A 23,945-nucleotide genomic window follows, 5' to 3' on the forward strand; every position below is an offset into this window, starting at 1 on the left:
TTCCTGGCATCCTCAATGCAAAATAAGACAGGTTATTGGAACTCACCTGTCCAAGGACAAGTCGGTCTCCTCCTTGCTCTGGGAGAGGGAAAAGGATACCTCTTTAGTCTGGTTCTAGGACACACAGTAGAAAAGGCCCATTGAAGGTAACATCAGATACACTATAGGCTCCAAGGACCCCAAAGTCCCTCCTAGTGGCCCAGACACAGAAATGGTTCTGCCAGCCGCTGGACTATTCTCTTACAGATATAATCTGACTGATGGAGAAGGGGACTAGGAATGATAAGAATAGGAGACCAAGGTTCTATGCAGAACAGAGCCAGGACCCCTCCAGGAGCCCAGAGTCCTCCTGGAGCCCCACGCCCCGGTGCCCCACCCCCTCCCGGCGCACTCTTGGAGGCCCGCCCCCTCCTGGTGCCTGGAGCCTTGCCCTAGCCCAGCCACCCTGACCCTCCCAAGGCACAGAAAAGCTCACCGTCCCAAGGGATTTCCTCAGGTCCTCAATGTGGAGATCAGGCTCAAAACGTGGGGAAGCGTTACTCTCTTCTACCGCCAGCTCTTTCAGCAAGTCCTGCTTCCTCTGAGCTTTGGCCTCCAGGTCACTGTGGTGGGAGACGAGGGGGGGGAGGTGGGGGGAGGGGGGGGGAGGCAGGGTCACATGACGAAGCAGACCAGGCAGCACGCTGTCAAGACTCCTGGGGGGAAGGGGGAGAACCATCTCCATCCCTTCACTCCTGTCAAAGACCCTGGAGGCAGAGCTGGGGCATGAACAGTAGAACCAGGGACCCCCGGCTACTCACAGCCCCAACTCTCCACAAAATGCAGCCCCTCCACCTGGCCCCACCTCTGCCTGTTAACTGGGCCGTGAGTAGACAGGGCCCATGAGCAGCAGACGTCAGAGGGCAGGCGAGAGGCAGTAGGGGTGGCTAAATGCAGGGGTACAGACCACCTGACATGCTTCTGCAGCCTCTGACTCTGGGTCTGCAGCAAATCCACCTGGGACTCCAGCTCCAACTTGCGGGCCTGAAGCTCCTCGAGGATTCTTCGGAGCTGCCGGTTTGACTCCAGCAGGTGGCTGTGCTCCTTCTTTGCCTCCTCCAGGTGCTGACGGGTGGCTGCGGCTTCCTGGGGGCAGGAGGAAAGAGAGACACACCCAGAGACATGGGGGGTGGGGGGGCGGGGCAGGCAGGGAGCGGGCAGCACCAGACAACAGGGAAGAGCAATGGGGAGAGGATGGAACCAGGCACACTGAAGGCCTGTGTCTGCCGTCAGTGGCAGTGTCCCCCACCGGGCCCACCCCCGGCGGCTCCTGAGCTGGTCCCACACGCTGGGGCCATCTGTGCAATAGCAGCCAACATAGTCTGGAACCCAATTCCGTGGACAGATCCGGTGAACAAAGGGGTGGGGGAGGGAAGGAAGTGGAATAGGGGAGATAGAGAGGACAGGAGAGGCCGACAAACCTCACGCTCCAACGCAAACTGCCTCTGCACATCGAGGAGCTGCTGCTTCTCCTTCCGGGCGGCCTCCTCCTGCGGGCGAAGGAGAGGACCAGCCATTTGGCCATCTCCGGGCCCCGGGTCCTCTCCCGGGGAAGCTGACTCCAAGGTCCAGGGTCCCCGAGAACCTGTCCTCCACCCCCGCTCCCGCACCTGGACATCCAGCTGAGCCAATCTGGCCTTGACATCCTTGGTTCTGGTTTCAAGCTCCACCTCTAAATCTTGGAGTTTCCTTTCCTGCACAGAAGTGTAGGTGGAGAGAAAGCCGTGAGCGTAGCAAGAGCACAGACACGTGCTGAGCGGCAGGAGGGGTTTGTGACCTACCACCCCACACCGCCTGCTCCAAGCTGGGCTAGCTTCCCCCACTTGCCCCCACGGCCTCCCAGCAGAGCACCACCTCTCGTCTATTTCAGCGGGGGCGAGGAGAGGCAAAGGTGCCAACCCCGAGGCCCGGGGCTGCTCACCTCCGCCTCTAGTCCTGGGGATGCTCCCTGGCCCAGAAAACAAAAGCGCAAGGATGCCCCAGCTTGCGCATGGCCAGCGAGAGACCCCCACCCCTGAAGCTGTCAGGCTCCGTCCGCTGCTGCTGCAGTGCCGGCCCCCAGCACTTTTCTACCCGGGGTGGAGGGGTCGGGCAGGGCGGGCCCCAAGCGACCGTCCGTCCGGGGCCCCCACCTGCTCCCGGGGCCGCCGCCGCAGGTCCTCGAGCTGCCGGTCCTGCTCCTGCCTCACTGTCTCCAACTCCCGCTCATGGGCCCTGCGCAGGCGCTCCAACTCTCCCGTCAGGTGCCCCAGGAGTTCGGCCCGCTGCTTCCTCTCCTGCATGGACGGTGGGGCCGCCGGTGGGAAACCACAGCCGCCCCTCCCACCCCTAAAACCACAGCCCACCCTGCAGCCTTGGGTCAGTGCCATCAGGGACCCCAACAGGCCTCTAAGGCCGGCTCTTGGAGAAGAGCAGGAGAGCACTGAGGACGGCGAGGTCCCGCCCCCAGAAAGCCTGCACCCTGGCTCTCTGCTGCTGAAACAATGCTGGTCAGACGTGCTGAGAAATCCCTGGGTGGAAGCCGGCCTCTCCCACCACCCCTGCACGTACAGCCTTCGTTCCTTAAGGGAAGAGAGATCCCTACTAAATTCTCACTCTTCCTCAGCAAGGGCAGAACTGGTTTGGGAAGGGAGTCAACTACATTTCACCACGATGGGCCGCTATTTCTGCCCTGGTGCAAAGAGTCTGGGATACCGGTTCCAGTTACTGGAGGAGTAGCCTAGAAACCCTGGGTAGAGGCCTGGCTCTGGGCTAAAGTCAGCCACCAGCCCTACCCGTCGTCCACCCCCAACGTGAGCAAGCCGGCATGGGTCCACTTAAGTCACTGAACGTTCCCACCGAAGGCTGAAGTTGGGCAGGTAATATCTAAATATTGGGTGGCTCTTGCCAGTCTATTTCGTGGTGTCCTGGAATTTCTATTAACCCTGGTGGCACGGTGTTGGGTGGTTAAAATTGAAGACTTTGGAGTCAGACATTCTGGCTTGAATCCTAGCTCCTCTACCTACTAGCCAGGGTGGGCTTGGGAGAGTTGCTTACACTCCCCAAGTCTCAGTTCCCTCTTTTTAAAATAGAGATAATGATAGTATGAACCCCCTAAGGGTGTGGTGAGGACTAAATGAGGTAATATACATAAAGAGCTTAGGACAGTGCCCGACACGTCGCACAAGCTCAATACACGTCAGCTATTATCAATATGAGAGCCAAGTGCAGCCTGCTGATGGGGAGGAATCGCTCCTCACCTAATGCTTTAGTAAAAAGGCAAAACACGATCTCACCATCGCAGGGTGCCAGGAAAGAAAGCCTCCCACCATCCCCGACCACAGGTGGTCCCCTTCCCAGGCCCTCCGGCCAGCTGGGAATGACCCCGGGGTGTGTGTGTGTGTGTGTGTGTGCGCGCGTGTGCACGCACACGCACGTGCCAGGGAGCGTGGCGGGGTCACCTCGGCTTCATACTGCTCCCTGGCCTCAGCCACCACTTGCTGATGCTCCTCCTTCATCTTGTCCATCTTCCTCTCGTGTTCCCTCTCCACCTCCTGGCGCTTCTCTCTCAGGAGGCCACTGAGCTGCAGGGCAGGCGGCAGGGATGCGACATGCAGGACTGAGGCTGGAGCAGCACCCGGGGACTGAAGCACTTGAAGGGACTCATACACACATGTGACACAACCTCCCCAATGTCCCCACGTGCACACGTCAGGTGACATACACACGGCCACACCCAGCACGCCCTCCTCCTCACATATAGGGCATGGGGGTGGAGAAGCACTTGGCCTCCAGGGAACTAAGGCATGAAAACGGACCCTGAAGCCCTGACCCCAGCTGAGCTGTCCAAAGCAAAGCAGAGGACCCCTGGGCCAGGATGGCTCGGCCGACCGTCAGAGTGTCCACGACAGGTACACAGAGTCGAAGGAGCAGACCAGCACTCACCTCTTGCTCGTACTCGAGAACGTGGTAAGCTTTCTGATGAGCTCTCTGCTCCGCCCGCCCAAGGCTCTCCTGCAGCTGGGCCTCCTCTTTCTGATGAGCTTCCTCCATCTTCTTCTGGAGGCTGGAGACCACCTGAGGAGGCACCCACACAGGGGAGCGTGACCCGCAGAGAGCGCTGCAGAGTGGCCGCGGGGGACTCGCTTCCCAGGGTCCCAGCACCCATCCCCCCGGGGGCTGCAGGAGAGGGAGACTCCCTCCCTAGGGGACGGGGTGTGGGTGATGGGTTTCCCGCGGCTCACACCCCAGGATGCCCAGGGTCTGCCCCGCCGGCCAGGGCCACCGCCCCTCACCTCCCTGTGCTTGGCCTCCAGCGAGGAAGAGAGCCGCTCCAGCTCCTCTCTGTGCTCCCTCTCCAGCGCTGCCACCGCCTGGGGCAGAACAGAGGGCCTGTGAGGACGCAGGGCAGGCTGTCCGGGCTCTGACCTGAGACGAGGAAGAGCCAGAAGACCACCCCCAATGCCTCTCGAGCTAAGCACTCAAGGGGAACCGCAGGCACATCTTTGTTCCTCCGAAATAACTGTCCCTCAAGTCTGCACCTCGCAAACGAACAGGGACGTGAACGCCAGAGCGGAGGGGCCTTTCAGTAAGGCTCGGTCACGGCTTCCATTCCCCTGCCTCTAGGCCACCGGTACATAGGCAACACTCCTGCCTGTGCATAAGCACCAGGCAGGGAGGCCTGCATGTCTCAGCACCACCTCCCAGAGCACGTGCAGTACAATGATGTCCCCACACCCCCCACGCCTCGCTGCAGACACCCTGGGCCTGAGAGCTGAAACTCCATCCATCACCAAAAGAAAACAAAAGTTCCATGTGGCCTATTACCTACTTCAGCCTCTTACCTAGAGACAGACCCACTGGACTGGAGGGACAGGGAGTAAGGACAAAGGAGAAAAAATTCCTCTGAGCGGGCTAGCCTCTCACTCTGAGGCAGGGGAGGAAAGGAAAGAAACGCGAGGTCCTCACAGCTGCCCCTCAGGGACAAGGACAAGGCCCCTTTGTCTCAAGAGCTCTGGTCTGGTTTAAGTTCTTTCAGTCATGAAATCTTCCCAAATCCACAGGCCAGGTCCACACGGGCCCAGACAGCCGGCCCAACATCTCGTTGCCCATCCACGCAGACACCTGTTCTCCACCTGGCTCCCCACCCTGCGCCCCAAGGCTGGCGCTTCCTCTTCCTCAGCGCTCAGTTCCTCCCCAGGCAGCTCAGGATCACACTGGGGTGGGGAGGGGGGCGCTCACGTCTTTCCTCTCCCCTTCCAGCTGCTCCCTCAGCTGCTGCAAGGCCTTCTCCTTCTCCGTGTTCAGGGCGGCCTGCTCTCTCTTCTCCGAAGCCTCCATGTCTTCCCTGAGACGCTCCAGCGTCTGCCTGTTTCTCTCTTCCAAGCTGGCCCTCTCAGCCTTCTGTAGAGACTCCAGCTCTTCTCGCAGCCTCTGCAGGGAAGCCTCGTGCTCGGCCCTGGGCAGACAAGCGGGTGGGGATGGGCCTGGGCACTGGGGGAGGCGGGGGTGGACCTCCAGGGGGCCGGGCAGCCCACAGCCCGCACTCACCTGATTTGGTCCTCATCCGCTTCCACGCTGCACTGCACCTGGCCGCAGAGCCGGGACAGACTCTGGCCCTCCTGCTCTCTCACCAGGCTCTCCTCTTCCTCGGTGGCTCTCTGCAGCTGCTCCGTCAGGGAACTGTGAAGCAAAGGAAAGGCAAGTTTGTTGGCGGGACCACAAGGCCTTCCCTCTTTTAGGCATAACCCCTGGCTCTCGGCCTCCAAAAGCCCGTAGCCTGCCTGTGAAGCTTCCTAAGTCTTTTTTTTTTTTTTTTTTTAATTTTATTTTTTATTCATTATTTATTTTTGGCTGCCTTGGGTCTTTGTTGCTGTGTGCGAGCTTTCTCTAGCTGCAGCGAGCGGGGGCTACTTTTCGTTGCGGCGCGCGGGCTTCTCATTGCAGTGGCTTCTCTTGTTGCAGAGCACGGGCTCTAGACATGCAGGCTTCAGTAGTTATGGCACGTGGGCTCAGTAGTTGTGGCGCACGGGCTTAGTTGCTCCACGGCATGTGGGATCTTCCCGGACCAGGGCTCAAACCTGTGTCCCCTGCATTGGCAGGCGGATTCTTAACCACTGCACCACCAGGGAAGTCCGAAGCTTCCTAAGTCTTAAAGACGAGTCTAACCTCAGCCTCTGGGTCCTGCTGCCTCCCTCTAATACCTCCCCAGGTTAGAGGGGCTATGAACCACCTGCTCTTTGCTGCCGGAAGCAGATTACAGGCTCCATGATCCCAGCACAGCATTTCTGCCAAAGGCTCCCCTCGGCCTCCAGGTTCACCTCGGTGGCGTTCACTCAAGGTGGGATCCAGTCTGACTCCAGCCCAGCTCTGGCCACAGCAGATGAGCCACCCCCTCTAAACCCCACTACACTATTCCCTGCCTCTTGGCCTTTGTTCATGCTGGTTCCCCCATCTAGAATCCCCTTTCCTACCTGATGAACCCATGTTCCTTGTTCAACACCCAGCTCCCTCCCCTCAGAGAAGTCTTTCCAAGTTCATCAATTACCTTTCTGCTCCCAACACACTTTATATGAGGACCTTTCTTAACCATGCCGCTCGGTGCCACGCATCACACTGCACCATAATTAATTAATCTTTTGTATGTGTGTTTTCCTTACAAGCCTGGGAGCTTCTCCAGAGAAAGAGTCTTGTCTTAAAACCTGTTTTATCCTAAGTGCCAAACACAGTAACAGATATGACGTAGGTACTCAATGCATGTTTGTTGAATTTGAACAGTATCACCCAGGCCTAAACTATAAGCAAGCTTTGATTATCTATGAGGGGTATCTTGCTTGCAGACTAACGATAGTAACCTTCTCATCCCAAGCAGACAACCCTCCTGCGGCCCCCACGTGACCAGGGGCTGGGTGCTGTGCACGATTCAGAAGACAATTTCTTTGAAAAGCTTCTGGAGTGAATTCCAAAGCCAGAAAAGATTTAGGTTCATTTCCTATTTTAAGTTATCAGCACCACTGCTCTCTTCCATGATGACAGAAAATTTGAGTGAAGTAAAAAGCCTTCCTTCTAGATTCCCCAGAAACCCTTTCTCTTCATCCCGTGGCCAAATGTTACACGTAGCACCGCAGAATGGCAGAGCTGGAAAGGTCTTTAGAGGTTAAGTCCTGCATTTTACAACTCTCTCTCTTCATCTTACAACTAAACTCAATCTCCTTGTTTTGTAACTAAAGAAACTGAGAGTTAGCCTGTCTGCCTTACTGCCTGCTTTCTCATTCGAGAAATATTTGCTACAAGGTCAGCTGGGGTTTCCAGAAATTTCTACCAAGTGGCAGTTTCCCAGCAGAGGAGGCGCCACCCCTCAGAAAGGCTCACACGTAAACAGAAACAGGGTTCTCGTGATAAACTACTTGGAAGACAGCCAGGCAAGGCACTGCCCACAGAGAAACCACTTAGTCAAGACCGCTGACACTGTACTGATTTCGACTGAAAATATTTACAATCAAGAGCCATCATTTATTGAGCAACTACTGTGTTTCAGGCCCTGAGTCGGACACTTTTGGCAGGCTGGTTTTCACCACGACTTAAGAGGTCTCTGGGAGGCCCCCTCTGCAGTTGGGGGGTTTGGGGAGGGACAAAAGGCACAGTCAGCCCAGCTGAGGGTGACTGGGAAGAGAGAGGAGCCTGGTAGGTGGGCAGGGAGACACCACGGGGATTTCCTCCCAGGCACTGTCTCTCAAGGTGAGCTGAGTTGCACCCTGTTTGGGTGGGCCCCCGCCCCAAGTTTCAGTTGGCTGGAAGAGGAAGATGCTGTGGGAAGATCTGTTCTCTGGGATGCACCCTGGCTGGGGACCCAGGAGGGGTGACATAAGGATGGACCCAGGGTCAGTAGATCCTGTGTTGGGCTAATGAGAGAGACTGTCCCCAACCCTCTGGGTAGTTGGCTGTTGGCTTTGTTAGTTTCTCTAAATTAAGCATAAATATTTTTATAAGTCTTTGCTACATATGATAGAAAAATAGAAAGTCTCTAGCACTTTCGGATGTTCTGTCCAAGAGGACAAGATTTAGCCTTTAGTTTAATTGCTAAGTAAGTGAAATATATTAACATCTTTTTGTAGCACCTTTCCATCCTGGGACTGTGACAGAGATTGCTTATTACCCTTCTCAATATCCATTCTCCCATTTTTCTTTACTAAGAGAACCCTGATTTTTTTTCTATCAGGTACAGAGGACCAGCTGAAGGAATACATTTCCCAGTTAGCCTTTGCAACCAGGGGTAGCCAGCCAGATATAAGTGGAAATTATTGGGTAAAGTTTCCAGGAAAGCGCCTTCAAAGGGACTGGATGAGCTAGAAGGTGCCCCTAATCTTCCTGCCTGGAGCACAGATACGATGGCTGGAGATCCAGCAGCTATACTGGACTGTAAAGAGACCCTGAGAGTAAAACCCAGCACTAAAGACGGCAGAGACGTGAAAGGAGACCAGGGACCTGGTGACTCTGTGTAGCCATCATGCCAGCCCTGAACTGCCTCTTCCTATAAAAATAAAACTCCAGCATACATACACACAATCCTGTACACGCGGGCCCAGCCCAGGCTTCCATGTCGCGTTTGTCTAGGGCCTCACAGACAGCTACTCAAAGAGTAGGAACCCAAATAGAAACTTCTGGATCCGAGAGCACCTCACACCATATCACGTGGTCCCTCCCAATCTCAGCGGGTTCCAACAGGGCCCTGACTCTCAAGAGAGAGGACGATGTAGTTGTTCTCTGGAGACAAACCGCCTGGGTTAATCCGGGCTCTGCTGCTTACAAGCCTCCATACCTGGGACAAGCTACTTAACCTTTCTGTGCCTCAGTTTCTTCATCTGTATTATAGATGCTACAAAACAGAATTGATGACGACACCTCATAAGGGCCATTCCGAGGACTGAACAAATTAATAGACGTAAAGCATATGGATCAGTGTAATCTCTCAAAAAATGTTAGCTACCCTCATTATGATCACGCCTCCCAAGTCCTCCCCAAAAAGAGGAAAGGCACGAGCCCTGGCCAGGGAGCCCACCCCTCCACACGGGCCACTGGCGAGCAGTCCTGGAGGGGCCCCGGGCATCCCCGTGGCTGCCAGGGTGGGAGGAGGGTGTCCCTGCACAGCCGGGGCGGCTGGACTGGGGTCGGGGCGGGACCTGAGCGCCTTCTCTTTCTGCCGGTGAAGCTGCAGGGTCTCCGCCGCCTCCTCCTCCTGCCACAGCTTCTCCTGCAGCCGCGGCATCTTCTCTCGCTTGGACTCCAGGAGCCACCTCTGCTCTCGCTCAAGTCCTTGGGCCACCGCCTCTTCCGAGGCCTTCAGTGCAGCCTCTGAGAGCTGCTCTGGGGGAGCCGCAGGCTCTGTAGATCGCCTGCCAAGGGTGGAAGCAGCATTTCACTAGGTTTACTATCCACCCACCTTTCGGCACTAGGATTTATACAGATACAGAACAGCACATACGGAACCCTAACAGAGGGCCCAGGGTCAGGAATCATAAGTGCAAATCACTGTACCCAAGGGCGGGCAGCGAGGCTACCCTCTCGAAGACACAGGCAGCATTTGTTCTATAGGACAAGCCCCACGGTGGCTGTCAAAGGCCCCGAGAGCCTGGGGATGAGGGTGCCCCGTAGGAGGCTCTCAGGGCACCTGGTGGGTTGTGGCCTGAGTGAACACCCAAGCTGTGGCTCAAGGGCTGGCGGCAGCAGGAAGAGAGCGAAGCTCTGTCCCTCATGGATTCCTCCCCAGAGTGGCTCATGGCCCTGTTTCCGACTCCCTACCAGGGCTCCCCCTGCTACTTGACGCTCGATGCCAGCAGTTTGGGAAGTCCCCAGAGGCTGCTCTCTGACTCTCAAACTGAACAGAGGCCAGTGTGTATGAGCCAGCGGGAGAAGCAGCAGCATGTCTCCTCGCTGCTAGAACTCCTAGCCCTGAGACCTAGAATAGTCCATGGAGGCCCAGGAATGGGAAACTGTCCTCCCCACTCTGCCAAGGGAGCCGGGCAGGAGACCCTTCCCTAAGCCAAAGACAGTAGCAAGAGCACAACCAGAATGCCAGGCTCCGTATCTCCCCGACGATGCCACAGCTTCATCTGCGTAGAGTGTATTCACTGTTCGGAAATGTGTAAAAGAAATTCTAACGTGGATGCGTAAGGCGGGTGGTAAGATAAGGAACACTGGTGTCGGTTAAAGAGATGTCTATAATGAAGGCTGTTATGTTGCTTGTATTCTGGTTCTTAAAGGAGATACCCAAAGAGAAACCCCAAGAACATTTTAAGCAACGAAAGCATAAGCGGGATAAAGTGTTTTGCCTCCCAGAGCGGCTTTCCTAAAGGCCAGGACATGCTGGCATTCCCAGGTCCCTAAATCTTACACCAGAAATTGGTCTGGCCACCCAACCACCATCTTCTCCCGCGGTGCTCCAGCTGCGGCAGGCCTGGCACGGTGGCCCAGTGGACCCCAACGGCATATGGACGTGGTCCAATCAAGGACAATAGGGGCCAGGGCCCAAGAGGGGAGCCAGTCCCCCGTCCACCGCTGGGGATGTAAAACTCCCTCCTCCCTCAGCTCCCACACTGCAGCAGACAGAAGGCATCGGGCGGGATCAAATTAGAAGAGCAGAAGTAAACAAGGGCTCTGGAATTCCATTTCAGCCCCTTGAGGCCAGAGAGAGAAGGAAGACACAAAAGGCTACTGCTATCTCTGAAATATCATTAAGATCTTTTCTAAAATCATGACTCAGACCAGAAGCAGTCTTGAGTCCTGCCTTCAGTTCTCTTCTGCTCCCAAGCCCGTCTCCCCCCTTCCAATTCCCAGCTTCCTCTCAGTCCCCTGTCCCAGCCCGACTGATGCGGATGTAAGACGTGGCCGCCACCTCCTCTGAGAATCCTGCCCTCGGAAAGAGCCTCCCCCCGCAGCTCTCAGCCTCATCAACCCTCCAACTCATTTCCAACCTGAGCTGAAATCACCTTTTTTCCCTGAGATGGTACCTTTTAATGTCTCTCCCCTGTGGGCTGCGTAGCTGTGTGGAGCCCTGGGGACAGGTGCTGCGGAGAGATGGGGCATCAGCCGGCGCGCCCGTGTGTGCCCAGGCTGCGCGCCACTGAGCCTGCCTGCACATCTGGCACACAGGCAAATGGGGCTGCTTTTCAGTGGGCCTCTCCTCCGTGTCCCTGTTTTAAAGATCGAGTGTCCCAAACTCCCAGCTTAGGTCCGAGGCGGTCAAACAGTGAGCCTGAAAGATCTATGAGATAACTGGGCAGTTGAAGACTCCAGAGGAAGAGGCAGGTCCGATTTCTAGGCCACTCCTCAGGTATCAGCATCAGTGAGACACAGTTTGCAACAGTTAGTGGCCAAGAAGAGGCTCAGTAAGAGCGTCATCCTTTCAGACGGGCCACCAAGTTACTCCGAGCCGTATGAGGGAAAGCAAAGAGAGAAGGCGGGCAGGGAGGGAGGAGAGGGAGGCGGATATGATACCCATGGCCCTGAAATGGCCAGGGTACCGCTAAAACTCAGATCACTATCAGGGATCTTGTCTCCGCTCACTTTCAACCCAGTTGTTTTAATTCATTTACCCCCTCTCTATACACACCTCATGAAAGATGCTGGGATGACAAACGGAAGGGTATCCTTGTTTCCCAGACCCAGGCCTCTGGCCATAAAGCACGCACAGCGGTGGCTGCTTGCTAGCCCTGCCTGCACTCCCTGACCTGCCCTTTGCTCTGAACTCCTCCTGATTCAGCTTGACAATATCTATGCAGGTGACAGACTCTACTAATCATGCTTTTTATTTTCTGTATTTCATGATGTTATGGCATCTGAAAAAGCTGGCTGGTCAAAGAGAGGGTGCCCCCTCCCAGACCAGCCAATCCTTAGAGACAGCAAAGGGAGTATGTCTTTCACATGCAAACCAACCAATCCCTACACCCCCTACCATCTCCTGATCTATTTCCCATGCCCAAAATCACCCAGGGCCAGGCACCAGGTAACTAGAGACCAGGCCCAGAGCCCTCCAAAATTATTCAAACTTTCCACCCCTCCACTCGCTCAGGGTACTTACCCTGTCTCGCCCATTGCTTCCCACGAAAACCCCAATAAAGGCTCTGGGTTACGCTCTTCCTTCTCGCCTCTTCGGCCTCCTGGCCAACTCTGGTCCTTCCCCACGTGGCCCCACCCGGCGTGGCATGCCCTCTTCTCTCTGGAAATATAAGGAATAAATTCTTCTTTCAGTGGCATTGGCCTCTCTGTGTTGTCACTCAGTCACCTTCATAAATGAAAATCCCATGGATACAAATGAGGCACAGACACAGGGCCACTCCCCACGAATCCCAGAAAAATCAATCCATTCTTAACGTAGCTGTAAAGATTAATAACAAGGAAGTTATGGAGCCTGAGAAGACTTAGGAAAGGAACAGAAGACATTTCCTAAGGGCGCTGTGTAAACTGAAACTGTGTGGTCCAGGAGAGAGCCCCCCAGCAGGGGCAGCCTCACTGGGGTGGGAGGAGAAACACAAAGGAAGGGAACTCATCAGCCCAGGCAGCCAGGAGGAGCCTCACTGGCCAGCTTCTCTTCCAGAAGCCCTGGGAAAATGCCCTCTGACCTCTGCCCAGAGGGTCCTGTTTCTGAACCCCACTCACCTCCTGTCCTCATCAAAAGCCCTGATCTGGCTGCCCACAGCCACCCAGGGGACCTGGGAAAGCTATGCCATTCCTCAGGGGCAGAGCTATCACTGTGGGATATATCACCGCCTGAAAAACGGGCTACCCCTTCCCTGCATCACTCCTGCAGCGCTACAGCGATGACATGATTGTGCACTCACGTGCCCCGCCAGCTCTCGGTGACGCTTCCTGTGAGTAATCAGGGCATGAACCCGTCTCTGCCCAACAGTCAGCCCGAATCCTGAGGACGCTTCATCCTTTTGTGCTGCTCAGTTCACAGACAGGAAAACCTGTATCACCCTGACACCCGTTTCTCTCCATGCAGAGAAAAGGCACGGTGGCTACAGAGCAAGAGTCAGAAGTCGACGGCTCAGGCGACTAGAGGGCTCAGGTCCTAATTCTGCCAACCGACTGGTGACGTGACCTTGGGCAAATCACTTCACCTCCCTGAACCTCAGTTTCCTTATCTCTAAAAGGGGTGAGAAAGGGGAGGAGAGCGGAAAGGTTTCTAAGTTTTAGAAGCGCTTGGCGCAACAGCACAGCTGAGCTTTGAACCCAGGCACAAAAGATATATACTGTGTACTGGATAATTCCATTCATATGAAGTTAGAGAACTGGAAAAACGAATCTACGGGACAGAAGCTAGAATAGCAGTGACCTAGGGCAGGTGGACTGAGAGGAAAGGGGCCTGAGGAAACTTTCAGGAGGGATGGAAATGTTCTGCTAATGATCTGGGTGGTTGTGATATGGTGTACACGTATATAAACACTCACTGACTTGGACATTTCAGATGTATGTTCTTTCATGTATATAAATACCTCAATAATTTTTTCAAAGAAAAACATGCTTGGTAGAGGGGAAAACACGCTTTACCGGGTTTCTGCTAATGACCCAGGAGATACCCTACCCCCTCCCCCTCGCTTCCAGCCTCGTACCCCAGGTGCTGACCAGGGGAGCCCCGGGGGCTGCTTAGGGGTCAAGGTTGCACGCAGAACCAAGGGTTCACTCACTCTCCCCCCACTCCACTCCTTGAGCCGGAGCCAGAGCATCCCCTCCCCACCATCCAAGACCAGATGGGCACTGAAGCAATCCACACACAGTGGAGGGCAGGGACAGATGTGAAAACTGGCCCTTACACCTCTGGAGAGACTGGCAGGGTGGGGCCGACCGCCACCTTCTCCTAGGGCCCCTCGGCCTCATCCTGCCCAGGGCCCGGCCCCTCAGCCTGGGAGCACTGCTCCTCACCCCTCTCGTGGGCGGCAGGTGGGCTTGGGATCTCTTCCTTTGACAGCAACAAGGAAGCAATTGTGTTAAAGCCAGAGGAAGGTGAGAGGCTCCAGGTGTACCCCATTCAGGGTCAAAGGTCTGTGATGGGGACAAAGGAGGCAGCGGCCCCGGCAAGACCTGTGGTTTCCCTATCTCAGGTCTCAGATCCCAGCTCCCCTCCCTGCCTCTCCCCGAGCAGTTTACACTGAAGGACCAGAGATTCGCGTCCCAGGTGGGATGCAGAATGGTTATGGCGCCCAGGAGAGGCCCTGCACACAGCAGAGTTCCGCGGATGCTGCCGACTAAACACGGCTGCTACTCAGCCTCCCCCAGTGACTCATTCCAACCAGATGAGCTCTAAGACCAGCGTCTTTCTCTTGCCAGGGGAACAAACTAGCAAGTCTACACCGGCTCTGGAGCAGGCTAGGGAGTGAAGGTCCTCTCAGCTGGCCTCAGGGAAGCCCCGGGCCCTGCACCCAGCAGGGCTCCCCACAGGCTTGCTGAGTGACTAGCAGTGGGATGCCTGCTGGGAAGGAGGGGGCTGGCAGGTGGGGGCCGGAAGAAATGGCCCCCCTGGCAGGAACAGCCTAGTCCAGGGTGACAGCAGTCTCTGCCCCGGCCCCTGGCAGGAGGGCAGCTGGGTCAGAAGACATACTTCCTAGTTCCAGAGTTTCTAAGCTCCCCTAATCAGACTGTGCACCCCGACTTTAGCTGTAGGCCAAGGACGAGGAAGAGGCAGATTTCCTAGCTCTCCAGCTCGTGTGAAACACTCAGCAGAAATGTCTGTGGTGGCTGCAACCCCGCCCCCTGCTCTCCCCACCTCTCCAGGCCCGCCACGCCCACCCTGGGAGGCTTCCAGCCCACCCTTACCTCTGCAGGGAACCAGGGGGCGTGCGGCTGCCTGCAGAGCCCTCCCCAGGCTCCTCTGCCCCCTTCTGTTCCAGCTGCTCCTCCAGGGGCTGCGGGGGCCCTTCATCCGTGGCCTGGCTGTGAAGGGGACTCTGGAGCCGCTCCCCATGCAGAAGAGGAGGAGATAACCTGGGCAGAGCAGCAGAGTCAGGGCCTCCACTCGGACAGCAGCAGGAGAATTGGGGAGTGGAGTACGGGGACCGAGGTCCATGCCTCCTGCGGGCTGGACCTCAGCCGGGGCCCCACCTCCATGGAGAGCCCACGGAGGCCAAAGCAGCCAGAAAAGCAGGACGAAGGAACTCCCTCCGGAGCTCTCCCTTTGCCTGGACTACACTCAGCCTTCATTTGCTTGGCCCAGGAGTGAGAGCTGGGCACACTCACAGGTGTACGCATTCCTGCCATCACTGGGGCCGGGGAGAGTGTGTGCGTGTGTTGGGGGCGGGGGGTGATGATGGAAGAACTGAGCAGAAAAGAGGGAGAAAAAGAGAAGCCAGACTCCCACGGTCAGACTATAGACAATGCATGAAGCTGTAGCTTCAAGTAAGAATGCTGATAGCTTTTCAAGGTCCAAAAAGTAGAACCACCACCCACTTCCCCTTCCAGGGTGGCAGCCCTTCTCTTATCATGGGCTCAGGCCTGAGAAGCTGGAAGCTCCTGTCTCTCAATCTCTCTCTCCCTCTCACTCTCTCTCACTCTCTCTCTCTCACTCTCTCTCACTCTCTCTCTCTCTCTCTCTCTCTCACTCACTCACACACACACACACACACACACAGCCACGGCCATTTCTGATGTGGTAAGGCCTGGCTCGGAGCTCTGAGCTGCACTACCGACCCTCTAACATGGTCCCCCGGACCTCGAGCAGGCTATCCAGCCCTGGCCCACGAGCAGGGACACACAAGGCTTCATCCAATCTGATGAAAAGGACAGAGCCTTGTCCCCACAATGGTGCTATGGGCACAAAGTACTCCCATATGCTCCAGCAGTACCTCCCACTCCTGACTTGGTTTGGGTACACACACACACACACACACACACACACACACACACACACGCATATGCACACGCACACACGCAGACTTTGCAAGGCCATCCAGTCAGTTCACCATCTGCCTTCAGGCAGGAGCACACCGAGGTACGTAGACCAAAGCCAGGAATTCTGCCCAAGTCCACGCCATCCCAAAGTCCCTGAGGGTGGCCTCCCACGCACTATACCTCTCCGAGCCTCTGGACTTCTTGCTCTGCAGCTCATCTTGGCTGGACTGGCTGGCATCCTTGTCTTCTCTCCCCAACCTCTGGGCCTGTAGGCAAGTAGCAGTGGAAAGTGTATACTTTGGGGGTTGGGGGGTCTGCATTGGGTCCTTTAATCCTCCAACTGACTCTCATGCCAGGAGGAAGCACTGAGAGGTGGCTCTTGGTGAGTGAGGACCACTCGGGATGCAGAAGAGAAGGTCGCCTACTGCACAGTGAAGGCCCTGGGGCTTTGGCTAAGCCCCCAGGCTCACAGCTGCTCCCAGGGCCAGCCTTGCTGGCCTGGGGAGGATGAGTCAGACACCAAAGCCACTGCAGGCAGAGGCAGAGGCTGAAGCAGAACACATAAGAAAAAGAAAATCCTGCCTTCTGCAGTTGGAAACCCTTCACTGCCAGTTGTACAAAGCGGAGCCATCCATGAACACCCCAGATCCACAGAGGCCCCAGACCACCAGTGCCAGTGATAATCGGGGACGCTCAAATTAAGCGAACAAGACTGGGCACAGCAGACAAGTGCGTCAAAGAGGAAGGACCCTGGAGACATGGAGACTTGGTGAAATGACAGAGAGCTGTACTCCAGACGAGAAGGGCACTGTGTGGGCACCTGAAGGGAGGAAGACGGGGCGCTCCTCTGCTCCCCCGACACCCAGGTCCCATCAGTAGACAATGATGCCCCCTTCCTAGTCAGGGATTTTACCAGCCAGACAGCGCAAAACAAAAAAAAAAAGCCAACCCCAAATCTCATTTTAAAGCTTAGGCGTCTAGGCAAATTTAGCAAGCTGGTGAAAAAGGACTATTTTTGATACATTCACATATTTTCTGCAGGGGTGAGGTCACACGGGGAGAGTAGGGCAGTCAGCCTGGACTCAACCCTCTGTTCTAACACCTCCTCCACTACGAAATGGGATAGCAAACCAGAGCTCACAGGGCTTCTGGTGAAGATTAAATGAGATCACGTACATAAAGCCCGACTCCGGCCCAAAAGAAGGCATAATGCCACAAATATGAGCTCTCCTCTTCCCCAGCCTGAGGAAAAACAAAACACAAAAGAAACCCAGCTTTGCCAGTGCCAGTCCCCATCCTAGGACCTGCACTCCTTCTGTCACACTGACAGGAGCCCTGTCTGTTCCGGGACACGAGGGTTAACAGGAGACATGGGGCAGGAGACAGACAGCTCACTCCATCTTCCCCAGTAGGGCTCCGGCCGGGCTGGCACACCTCCGTGTCCCCAGCCCCATGCCCCCAGCCCCCCACACCTCTCCACTGGCAGCCTGAGCCCCGGCAGCTGTGGCCGACTCTGCCATCTGGATGGGTCTGAACTATAAGCCAGCTCCACCAGATTACATGAAAAATAGCAATGCTGCCTGGGAGTGCCTCCTGGTGCCCGCAGCAGAAGGGCTCCCTGCCAGCGCTGCCACTCCTAATCGCATCAGCCAGGCAGAGCCCGCAGACAATGGTGGGGCGGGCCGCCCTTCTCCCACCCCACCTCCTTCCCTTCCAGAGCTCAACTCACAACTTGTCTTCCCTACAATTCACAACGAGCTCAGCAGACAGCTCCCCCTCTCTTTTCAAGGAAAAACAAAAACAATCACACAGGCCAATCTATTTCACAAACTAAAATACAAGATGGGTAACAAAGTGCAGTGATTGTAATTAATATCGGCGGACGGAGCCCTGAATCAGAAAGGACAAGCTACAGACAAGGCCTATTTCCTTCTTATTTCACCTTCCATATTTCTGCTAGAAACTCAACTAGCCCCCAGCTAGAGAATAAGGGACACCTTGGGTAAGTACCCAGACAGAGGTCCTTTGAGCAGAGTTTTTACCTGCTCCCTAGACATTTTTGCCCCAGAAAGGGAGTCAAAGGAACCAGACAAAGAAATCAGACATATCGGCACTCTTCAGAAAGGGGAGACACAAGCACATTCTAAGCCTCCTGCCTAAGACTGCTCAAGACGCCACTTCCCCAACCTAAACTTAGCTCCGGGGTTTTGTTTTTTGTTTATGATGCAGTCCTCAGTTTAATAAATCCCAGTAAGTCACAGTGCATTCATAAAGCAGAATGCTATGCAACCAATAAAAGGAGTAGGGCAGATCTGAAATAGCATAGAAATAAGTTAAGGGTCTATTCTCGAATTTGAAGAGCATATTGCCAAGCAGTTTTCAATAGCACAGTTCCAATTTCTGTGGGGAAAAAAAGATTAACAAATAGAAAATAAATACATGCTTATATGTGTACAGAAAATTTTCTGGAAAGGCACATTGAAAATGTTAATGGAAACTAACAGTCCCTACCCACGGGAGGGAGTAAGGCTGCAGGAAGTAGAAGACTTTGACCTTCTGTATTATTTGAAATAATTTTATGGTCATTTTTTGTAACCTATTATAAAATTCATCATGTTCGTAATTCATTATAATCATTATCTTGACCGTGGTGGTGATTTGAAAGGTGTAAACATATGGTAAAACTATCAAATGGTACCATTTATATGTGTCCAGTTTATTTATGTCAATTAGATCTCAATAAAGATGCATAAAAAATGTTTAAGTGAACAAAAATTAATTTAGCTCAGTTCTAAGCTTCTGCACTGGCCCTGGCCTTGGGAGAGATCCAGAGAATATGGAAAATGGACAAGTGTCCCCCGGATAGACAAAGGGGACTGTACCTATGGTTCAATCCGTCCCACAAAGAGGCTGCTTCTTGTCCCTCCAGCTCTACCTCCCTGCTCAGCCCCTCCGTGCCCTGAAGTGAGAGGCAGACACAACCTCGCAAAGGGCTCCACGTGGTCAGCCAACCTAAGCACCCAGCACTGCTCCACACTGGTGATGAGATACAGCTTAGGGCCCCCTCTGCCAGGGCGGCTGCCTCAGAGGGTGCCTCACGAGAAGCAAATGCAAGCCAGGCCCTGCTACTGCTTTATACCAAGTGGCATGGCCCACAAAGAGGCTGCTCGCCTCATGAGGTCTTAGGCAGGACGTAGAAATCTGTCTTCTTTAAAGCCCCCCAAGTATTCTAATACTGGCCAGATTCTGGAGACGGAGCAATGGAAATTCACCTTGCCCGGTCTACTCAGTAAGGTGTCTCACAAATCACCTGCTCCAAACCCTTCCTGACAAACACCACCTGGCCTTGTCTGTGCCCTTCAAGACCTCCAAACTGCAGTGCTGCAGACGGTGGGGACCAAGGTCCAGCAGAACCAAGAAGAACATGTCAGGCACAAATGCAACCGACCTTGTAACTCCATCCTGTCTCAGGACTCGCTTCACTAAGGGCACCCAGGCCTGATTCACATTAAATACCTTGTTTGTTTCACCCAAACCAAATGCCCGCTCAGACTTGCAAAGACCACATGTCAGAATCTCTCTCCTCTCAACAACCCTACAGAGGAGGCAAAAATGATCTTGGCTTCAAGCTCCTTAAGGACAGGGTCTGTGTCTGAGCTTACATCTGGCAGGGGAGACAAAGAACCATAAAACAAAAGAAGCAGCACTAAGGGGAGCAAAGGAAAGCAAAGGGAAGGAAAGATAAATCGTGCTTGGAGGAGGTGACGTCAGAGGTGGACCTCCAAGACCAAGAAAGAGCTTGCTGGGACAAAAGGAAAAGCAGCCCAGCAGGCAGAGTGGTGAAGGGGGTGGAGGGTGTGGCCCCAGGGGAACGGTGAGTGGTGGGCACAGCCGGGGCATGGGCGGTGGGCTGACGATGAGGCTGCAGAGGTTGGATGGGCCAGGTTGGGAAGTGCCTTGAAACCCACAAACTACACAGCGCTTTGCACGGGAGCAAGTGGTCGGCCCTCAGTTGCTAAGTGACTGGATAAACAGATAAATATATGGCGGTGGAGGACACGGAATGACTGAATTCACGGCAGCAACAGAGCATGTATGTCGGAAGCCCCATCACAGGCACCGTCAGGGCCTTGCCTTAAGGAATCAGAAGCGAGAACTCCCAGAAATGCACCCTGGGATGGGCAGGACTCAGCTCTTGATTATCCTCAAAAGTGAGGCTCCAGCCCAGCCCTAGAGAGACTCACCTCCCAGCGGGCTCCATCCAGGACAGAGGAGAGCATGTCCACATCCAGCAGGTGCTCCGAGATCCGGCTGTGGAAACCGAAGTCCTGGAGATGGTAGAGATGGGGAGGTCAGCTCTCCTCTGTCGCGCTCAGCGCCCACCAGGGATACAGAGCCTCTCCTCCACCCCCACCTTCCAGAAAGACGCCTACTACATGCCAGGCACTGTACCAAGCACTCCGACAGCTACTCATTAATTTCACCTTCAAACTTAACACTGCGACTGGATGGAAAGGCGTGTGGCAAAGCAAGTCCGGTAAACTGTTCACTGTAGACTCTAGGTGGTGAGTATGAGGCTATTCGCTGTAAAAGTCTTTTAATTTTTCAGTATGTTTGAAATTTTTCATAATCAAATTACAGGGAAAAAAGTAACCCTATGAGACTGATCCTCTTATTCTTAGCTCATGGAGGAAGCAGTTTGAGAGCCCAAGTAATTTATCCAAGGTCATGTATCTGGTAAGCAATAGGGCTGGGGGTCAGAAGTGCCCTGGGCCGACTCCAAAGCCCAAGCTCTTTGTGTGACATGTGCTGCAAAGCATGTCACTTTCCAGCTGTCTCTCCCTCCTGGTGCCCAACCAGGAGGCCAAAGTGCCCAGAAGCCCTGTGGGCAGCTTGGACACCAGGGCCTGCCAGGCTCCACCCAGCTGGTTCCTTCCCCTTCCCATACAGGTGTCCCTCTGGACAATGGGGATGAATTAGGGCCACTTCCTCCACCAGCTTCTCTTTGGGACGGGCAGCAACTGCCCACACAGGTGCCAGCTCCCCGCAGCCCTTTGGCTGCCGCAGAGCAACGAGCCCGCCCCCTCCGACCCCAAGATCGTCACAGGGCTAGGTGACGGACGGCTACCTGACAGCACGCTCACAGGGACAGTTCTGTCATCAGCCCTGATAAATGCAGGGATGCCCAGCCAAGGTCTGGTCCTGCTGTCTGTGGCTTCCTCCACCCACTCCCATAGAGAAGAAAAATGCCGATGGGCAGCCCGTTTCTCCACACAGTGACTCCTTTAGCAGGGCCAGGGCCCTTGCTTCAGAGAGTTCTGTGACACGGTGATTCTTCATGACGGTTTGTGCCAACAAGGACTTTGCCTCCCGTTCCTAGCTTGTGGTTTTCTTTGCTGATGACATTTCCCTTTCAGCGTGAGTTCTACTCCACTCAATGCACCTGCCATCTGGTTCCTAAGCCCATGGCTCAGTGAGGGGCTTGAGCACACAGCCTCCTAATTCCTCTGCACCCCCTCGTATCATTACTGTTCATCCCTGACCCTCTCCCACTAATCCCTTCCCTTTGATCTGCCTCCTCCGAACAGATGGAGCGTGGTTTCTGGAAGAAGTGCTCTGCCAAAAAGCACCCCGAACTCCTCCCCATAGATAACAAACCTGGCAAGTGAAGCCAGGCTACAGCAGGCTGCGTGGAAGGACTGGGACAAAGAAACCATGGATGTTGGCATTCCAGGACAAAGTCTTAACTTGGGAAATGACACCACACCACAGCATCCTTCCTGGTCAGAGCCTGAGAGCCTGAGGACTGGTCCTCACCATGGCTCAGTGATTCCATAAACACACACAGTCTCTAACCTCCTAGGTTCATGTAATGCTCCTGCTAGAGCCCAGAGGCAATGACCTCATATGATCTCACAGGCACTTCACACAGCAGTAATAGTAATAACAGCTATGTTTGTTTAATGTCTATATGCTAATGTTTTATACTCTTTACACCACTTTCTTCTCACAACAAACCTATAAAGTAGGTAGTGTTATCCTTAGTACGCAGGGCTGAGAAAATGGAGTTAGACAAGACCCAAGTCTGAGTCCTAACTTCCCCACTTACAAGCTGTGAGATGCTCAGCGAATCACTCAAACACAGGACCTCGCAAACCCATGCTCTTCACCACCACTCTGCTGCCCCCCATCTCAGACTCACCAGGCCAAGAAAGGACTTGGGGTCAGAAGCAGTGGAGTCTGAGGGCTGTAGTTCCTTCATGTGTTCACTGATCTCTGACTCCTGGGGAGACAGACCCACAGAGAAGTCACCAGAGCAGAGGACAGAGGGTTGTGATCACTATCCACGGTGCCAGTACAGGGCTGAACCCAAACCGAAATCCAACTCTTCTGGAAAACCTGGAAGAGGCCTGTGGACCCTCCCATTCTCTCTGGACACCTGCCCCCCGCCCCCTCAGGCTGGGCAGGGCAACACTCTTTACACTTGGAAGGAGGGCCAAGTGAAGCAGAGTGGGAGATGGTTAGAAAGTCGGCAGTGGGGAAGTTTGATGGGATCCTAGGAAAACAAGATGAGTGTATCTTTTCCAGGAAGTAGCTAAAAGCTCTTTAAATGAATTCCCTCACCATCCACCTGGAGGAAGGGCGGGACTAAGGGCTGGAAAATAAAGATGCCAAATGCTCTCACAGCTGGGTCCTACTTCTATCCATCCGGGTCACTGGCCTGATCTTACCAAGCAAGACTCCCGCGTCTTGGGTTGTTCAAAGGAGCCAGAGAGACCAATGAAGAGTCTTCTTGTAACCTAACTGACCAATGCCGGGGCAGGACACTCCCAAACGTCCCCCCCACTCCCCTCAACAGGCTCCTCTCTCTGCAGGAACACAGGCTGCAACCATGACTCACCCCAAACTGATGTCAAGAAGTAGGAGGGGGAGGCAGGAAATGGCAAGAGGAAGTAAGTGGGAGACCAGAGGAATAGGAATACCCCAGGAAGTGCCAAAGGAAAAGCAAATTTTTGCTCTGAATTTCTAGTGCCAGCAGGTTTGGAGTTTCATTCAGGATTTTACTGCCTGCTGGGTCTGGGCATATTTGTCACAATTAAGGGTTCTGGCTGATGTTGACGGCCCATTGCCGGGCCTGCAAATGCAGCTCCTGACTCAGTAATAAAGATGAAGGGAGAGGAACGTGCACAGGGCACGAGAGAGCAGCAGAGGGCTGCAGCCAGCAACTGCCCACGGGACAAAGCGACTTACTTCGCTCGCCTCTGATCTGCTCTCTTTTGGGACGGAAGCCTCCTTCTTTGGCTCCTTTGCTGCCTCTTCCTGCAGGGAACCCTCCTCTCTTGCATCCACCGGGTCCTCTGGTGCCTCTTTTTTATTGGCTTTGGCAGGCTGATGGCCCGCGGGGTCACCCCCGGGGTCCGCCACACTCCTGGACATCCCGGGATCATTCTTCTCATTCTTTTCTTTTTCTGGGAGCCAACTTGCCCCTTTTCCCTGTTGCCCTTGGCCATCGGCACTGCTCAGGCTGCTATCTGCACCTCGGCTGAAGAGCTTGCCAGGAGTAGTGGGGCTGGCAGCATCGGAATCCAGAGAAGTGTCCTTCTTCTCCTCTGGCTGGCTTGTTCTTGGAGATTCCTAGGGAGCAGAAGACCGTGTCAGAAAGGAAGACGTCAGGAATTAATAAAAGGGTTTAGAGACTTGCTACAAGATGGAGCTGCCATTCCTTGACGCCTACAGTTCTGAAACCAATGGCTATCCCACACCTCAAAAGCATTTAAAAACACAGATTCCTGGCTCCAGCCCAGCTCCACTGACTCTGAAATTCTATGGTGATCTGAATACACCCAACCTGAACCCCGTCCACCGAGGAACTTGGAATCCAGTGCACTGCACTATACAACTCTGTCACCACCCATCACTTTCTCGAGTAATAAATCTGGCTCATTCCAGCCCCATTAGATGGCAGGCTCAGAAGTCAATATTTGTTTACGATGATGATGACGGAGAACCGCATGAGAGAAAAGTACCAAAGTCTAGAGTTTTCA

At 54.5% G+C, this 23,945-nt stretch overlaps 1 protein-coding gene across 17 annotated transcripts in view; it reads right to left on the reverse strand.

Annotated features, from left to right (window-relative positions):
• The window catches only part of CEP164 (centrosomal protein 164), a 71,021-nt gene that overhangs the window by 7,311 nt on the left and 39,765 nt on the right, over window positions 1-23,945 (reverse strand). For 11 of the 17 annotated variants that reach the window (XR_003791408.1, XR_003791407.1, XM_029207630.1 and 8 more), the window contains 18 exons: window positions 23,152-23,535; window positions 22,103-22,183; window positions 20,145-20,228; window positions 16,081-16,166; window positions 14,830-14,997; window positions 12,095-12,232; window positions 9,198-9,410; window positions 5,569-5,700; window positions 5,260-5,476; window positions 4,314-4,391; window positions 3,964-4,095; window positions 3,480-3,602; window positions 2,172-2,315; window positions 1,650-1,733; window positions 1,461-1,529; window positions 947-1,125; window positions 476-602; window positions 47-114 (listed from right to left, as the gene is read on the reverse strand). Coding sequence is in view for 15 of the 17 variants with exons in the window: in XM_029207630.1 (XP_029063463.1) it covers window positions 47-114; window positions 476-602; window positions 947-1,125; window positions 1,461-1,529; window positions 1,650-1,733; window positions 2,172-2,315; window positions 3,480-3,602; window positions 3,964-4,095; window positions 4,314-4,391; window positions 5,260-5,476; window positions 5,569-5,700; window positions 9,198-9,410; window positions 12,095-12,232; window positions 14,830-14,997; window positions 16,081-16,166; window positions 20,145-20,228; window positions 22,103-22,183; window positions 23,152-23,535 (2,507 nt within the window). In the remaining 2 variants the exon portion in view is untranslated. The remainder of the gene's footprint in view (window positions 1-46; window positions 115-475; window positions 603-946; window positions 1,126-1,460; window positions 1,530-1,649; window positions 1,734-2,171; window positions 2,316-3,479; window positions 3,603-3,963; window positions 4,096-4,313; window positions 4,392-5,259; window positions 5,477-5,568; window positions 5,701-9,197; window positions 9,411-12,094; window positions 12,233-14,829; window positions 14,998-16,080; window positions 16,167-20,144; window positions 20,229-22,102; window positions 22,184-23,151; window positions 23,536-23,945) is intronic. The other 6 variants (XM_029207634.1, XM_029207633.1, XM_029207639.1 and 3 more) reach the window with 5 other exon arrangements.

The sequence above is a fragment of the Monodon monoceros genome, unplaced genomic scaffold (assembly GCF_005190385.1).
Source record: "Monodon monoceros isolate NGI ecotype Baffin Bay Population unplaced genomic scaffold, NGI_Narwhal_1 Super_Scaffold_7, whole genome shotgun sequence".
NCBI classification, from domain to species: Eukaryota; Metazoa; Chordata; class Mammalia; order Artiodactyla; family Monodontidae; genus Monodon; species Monodon monoceros.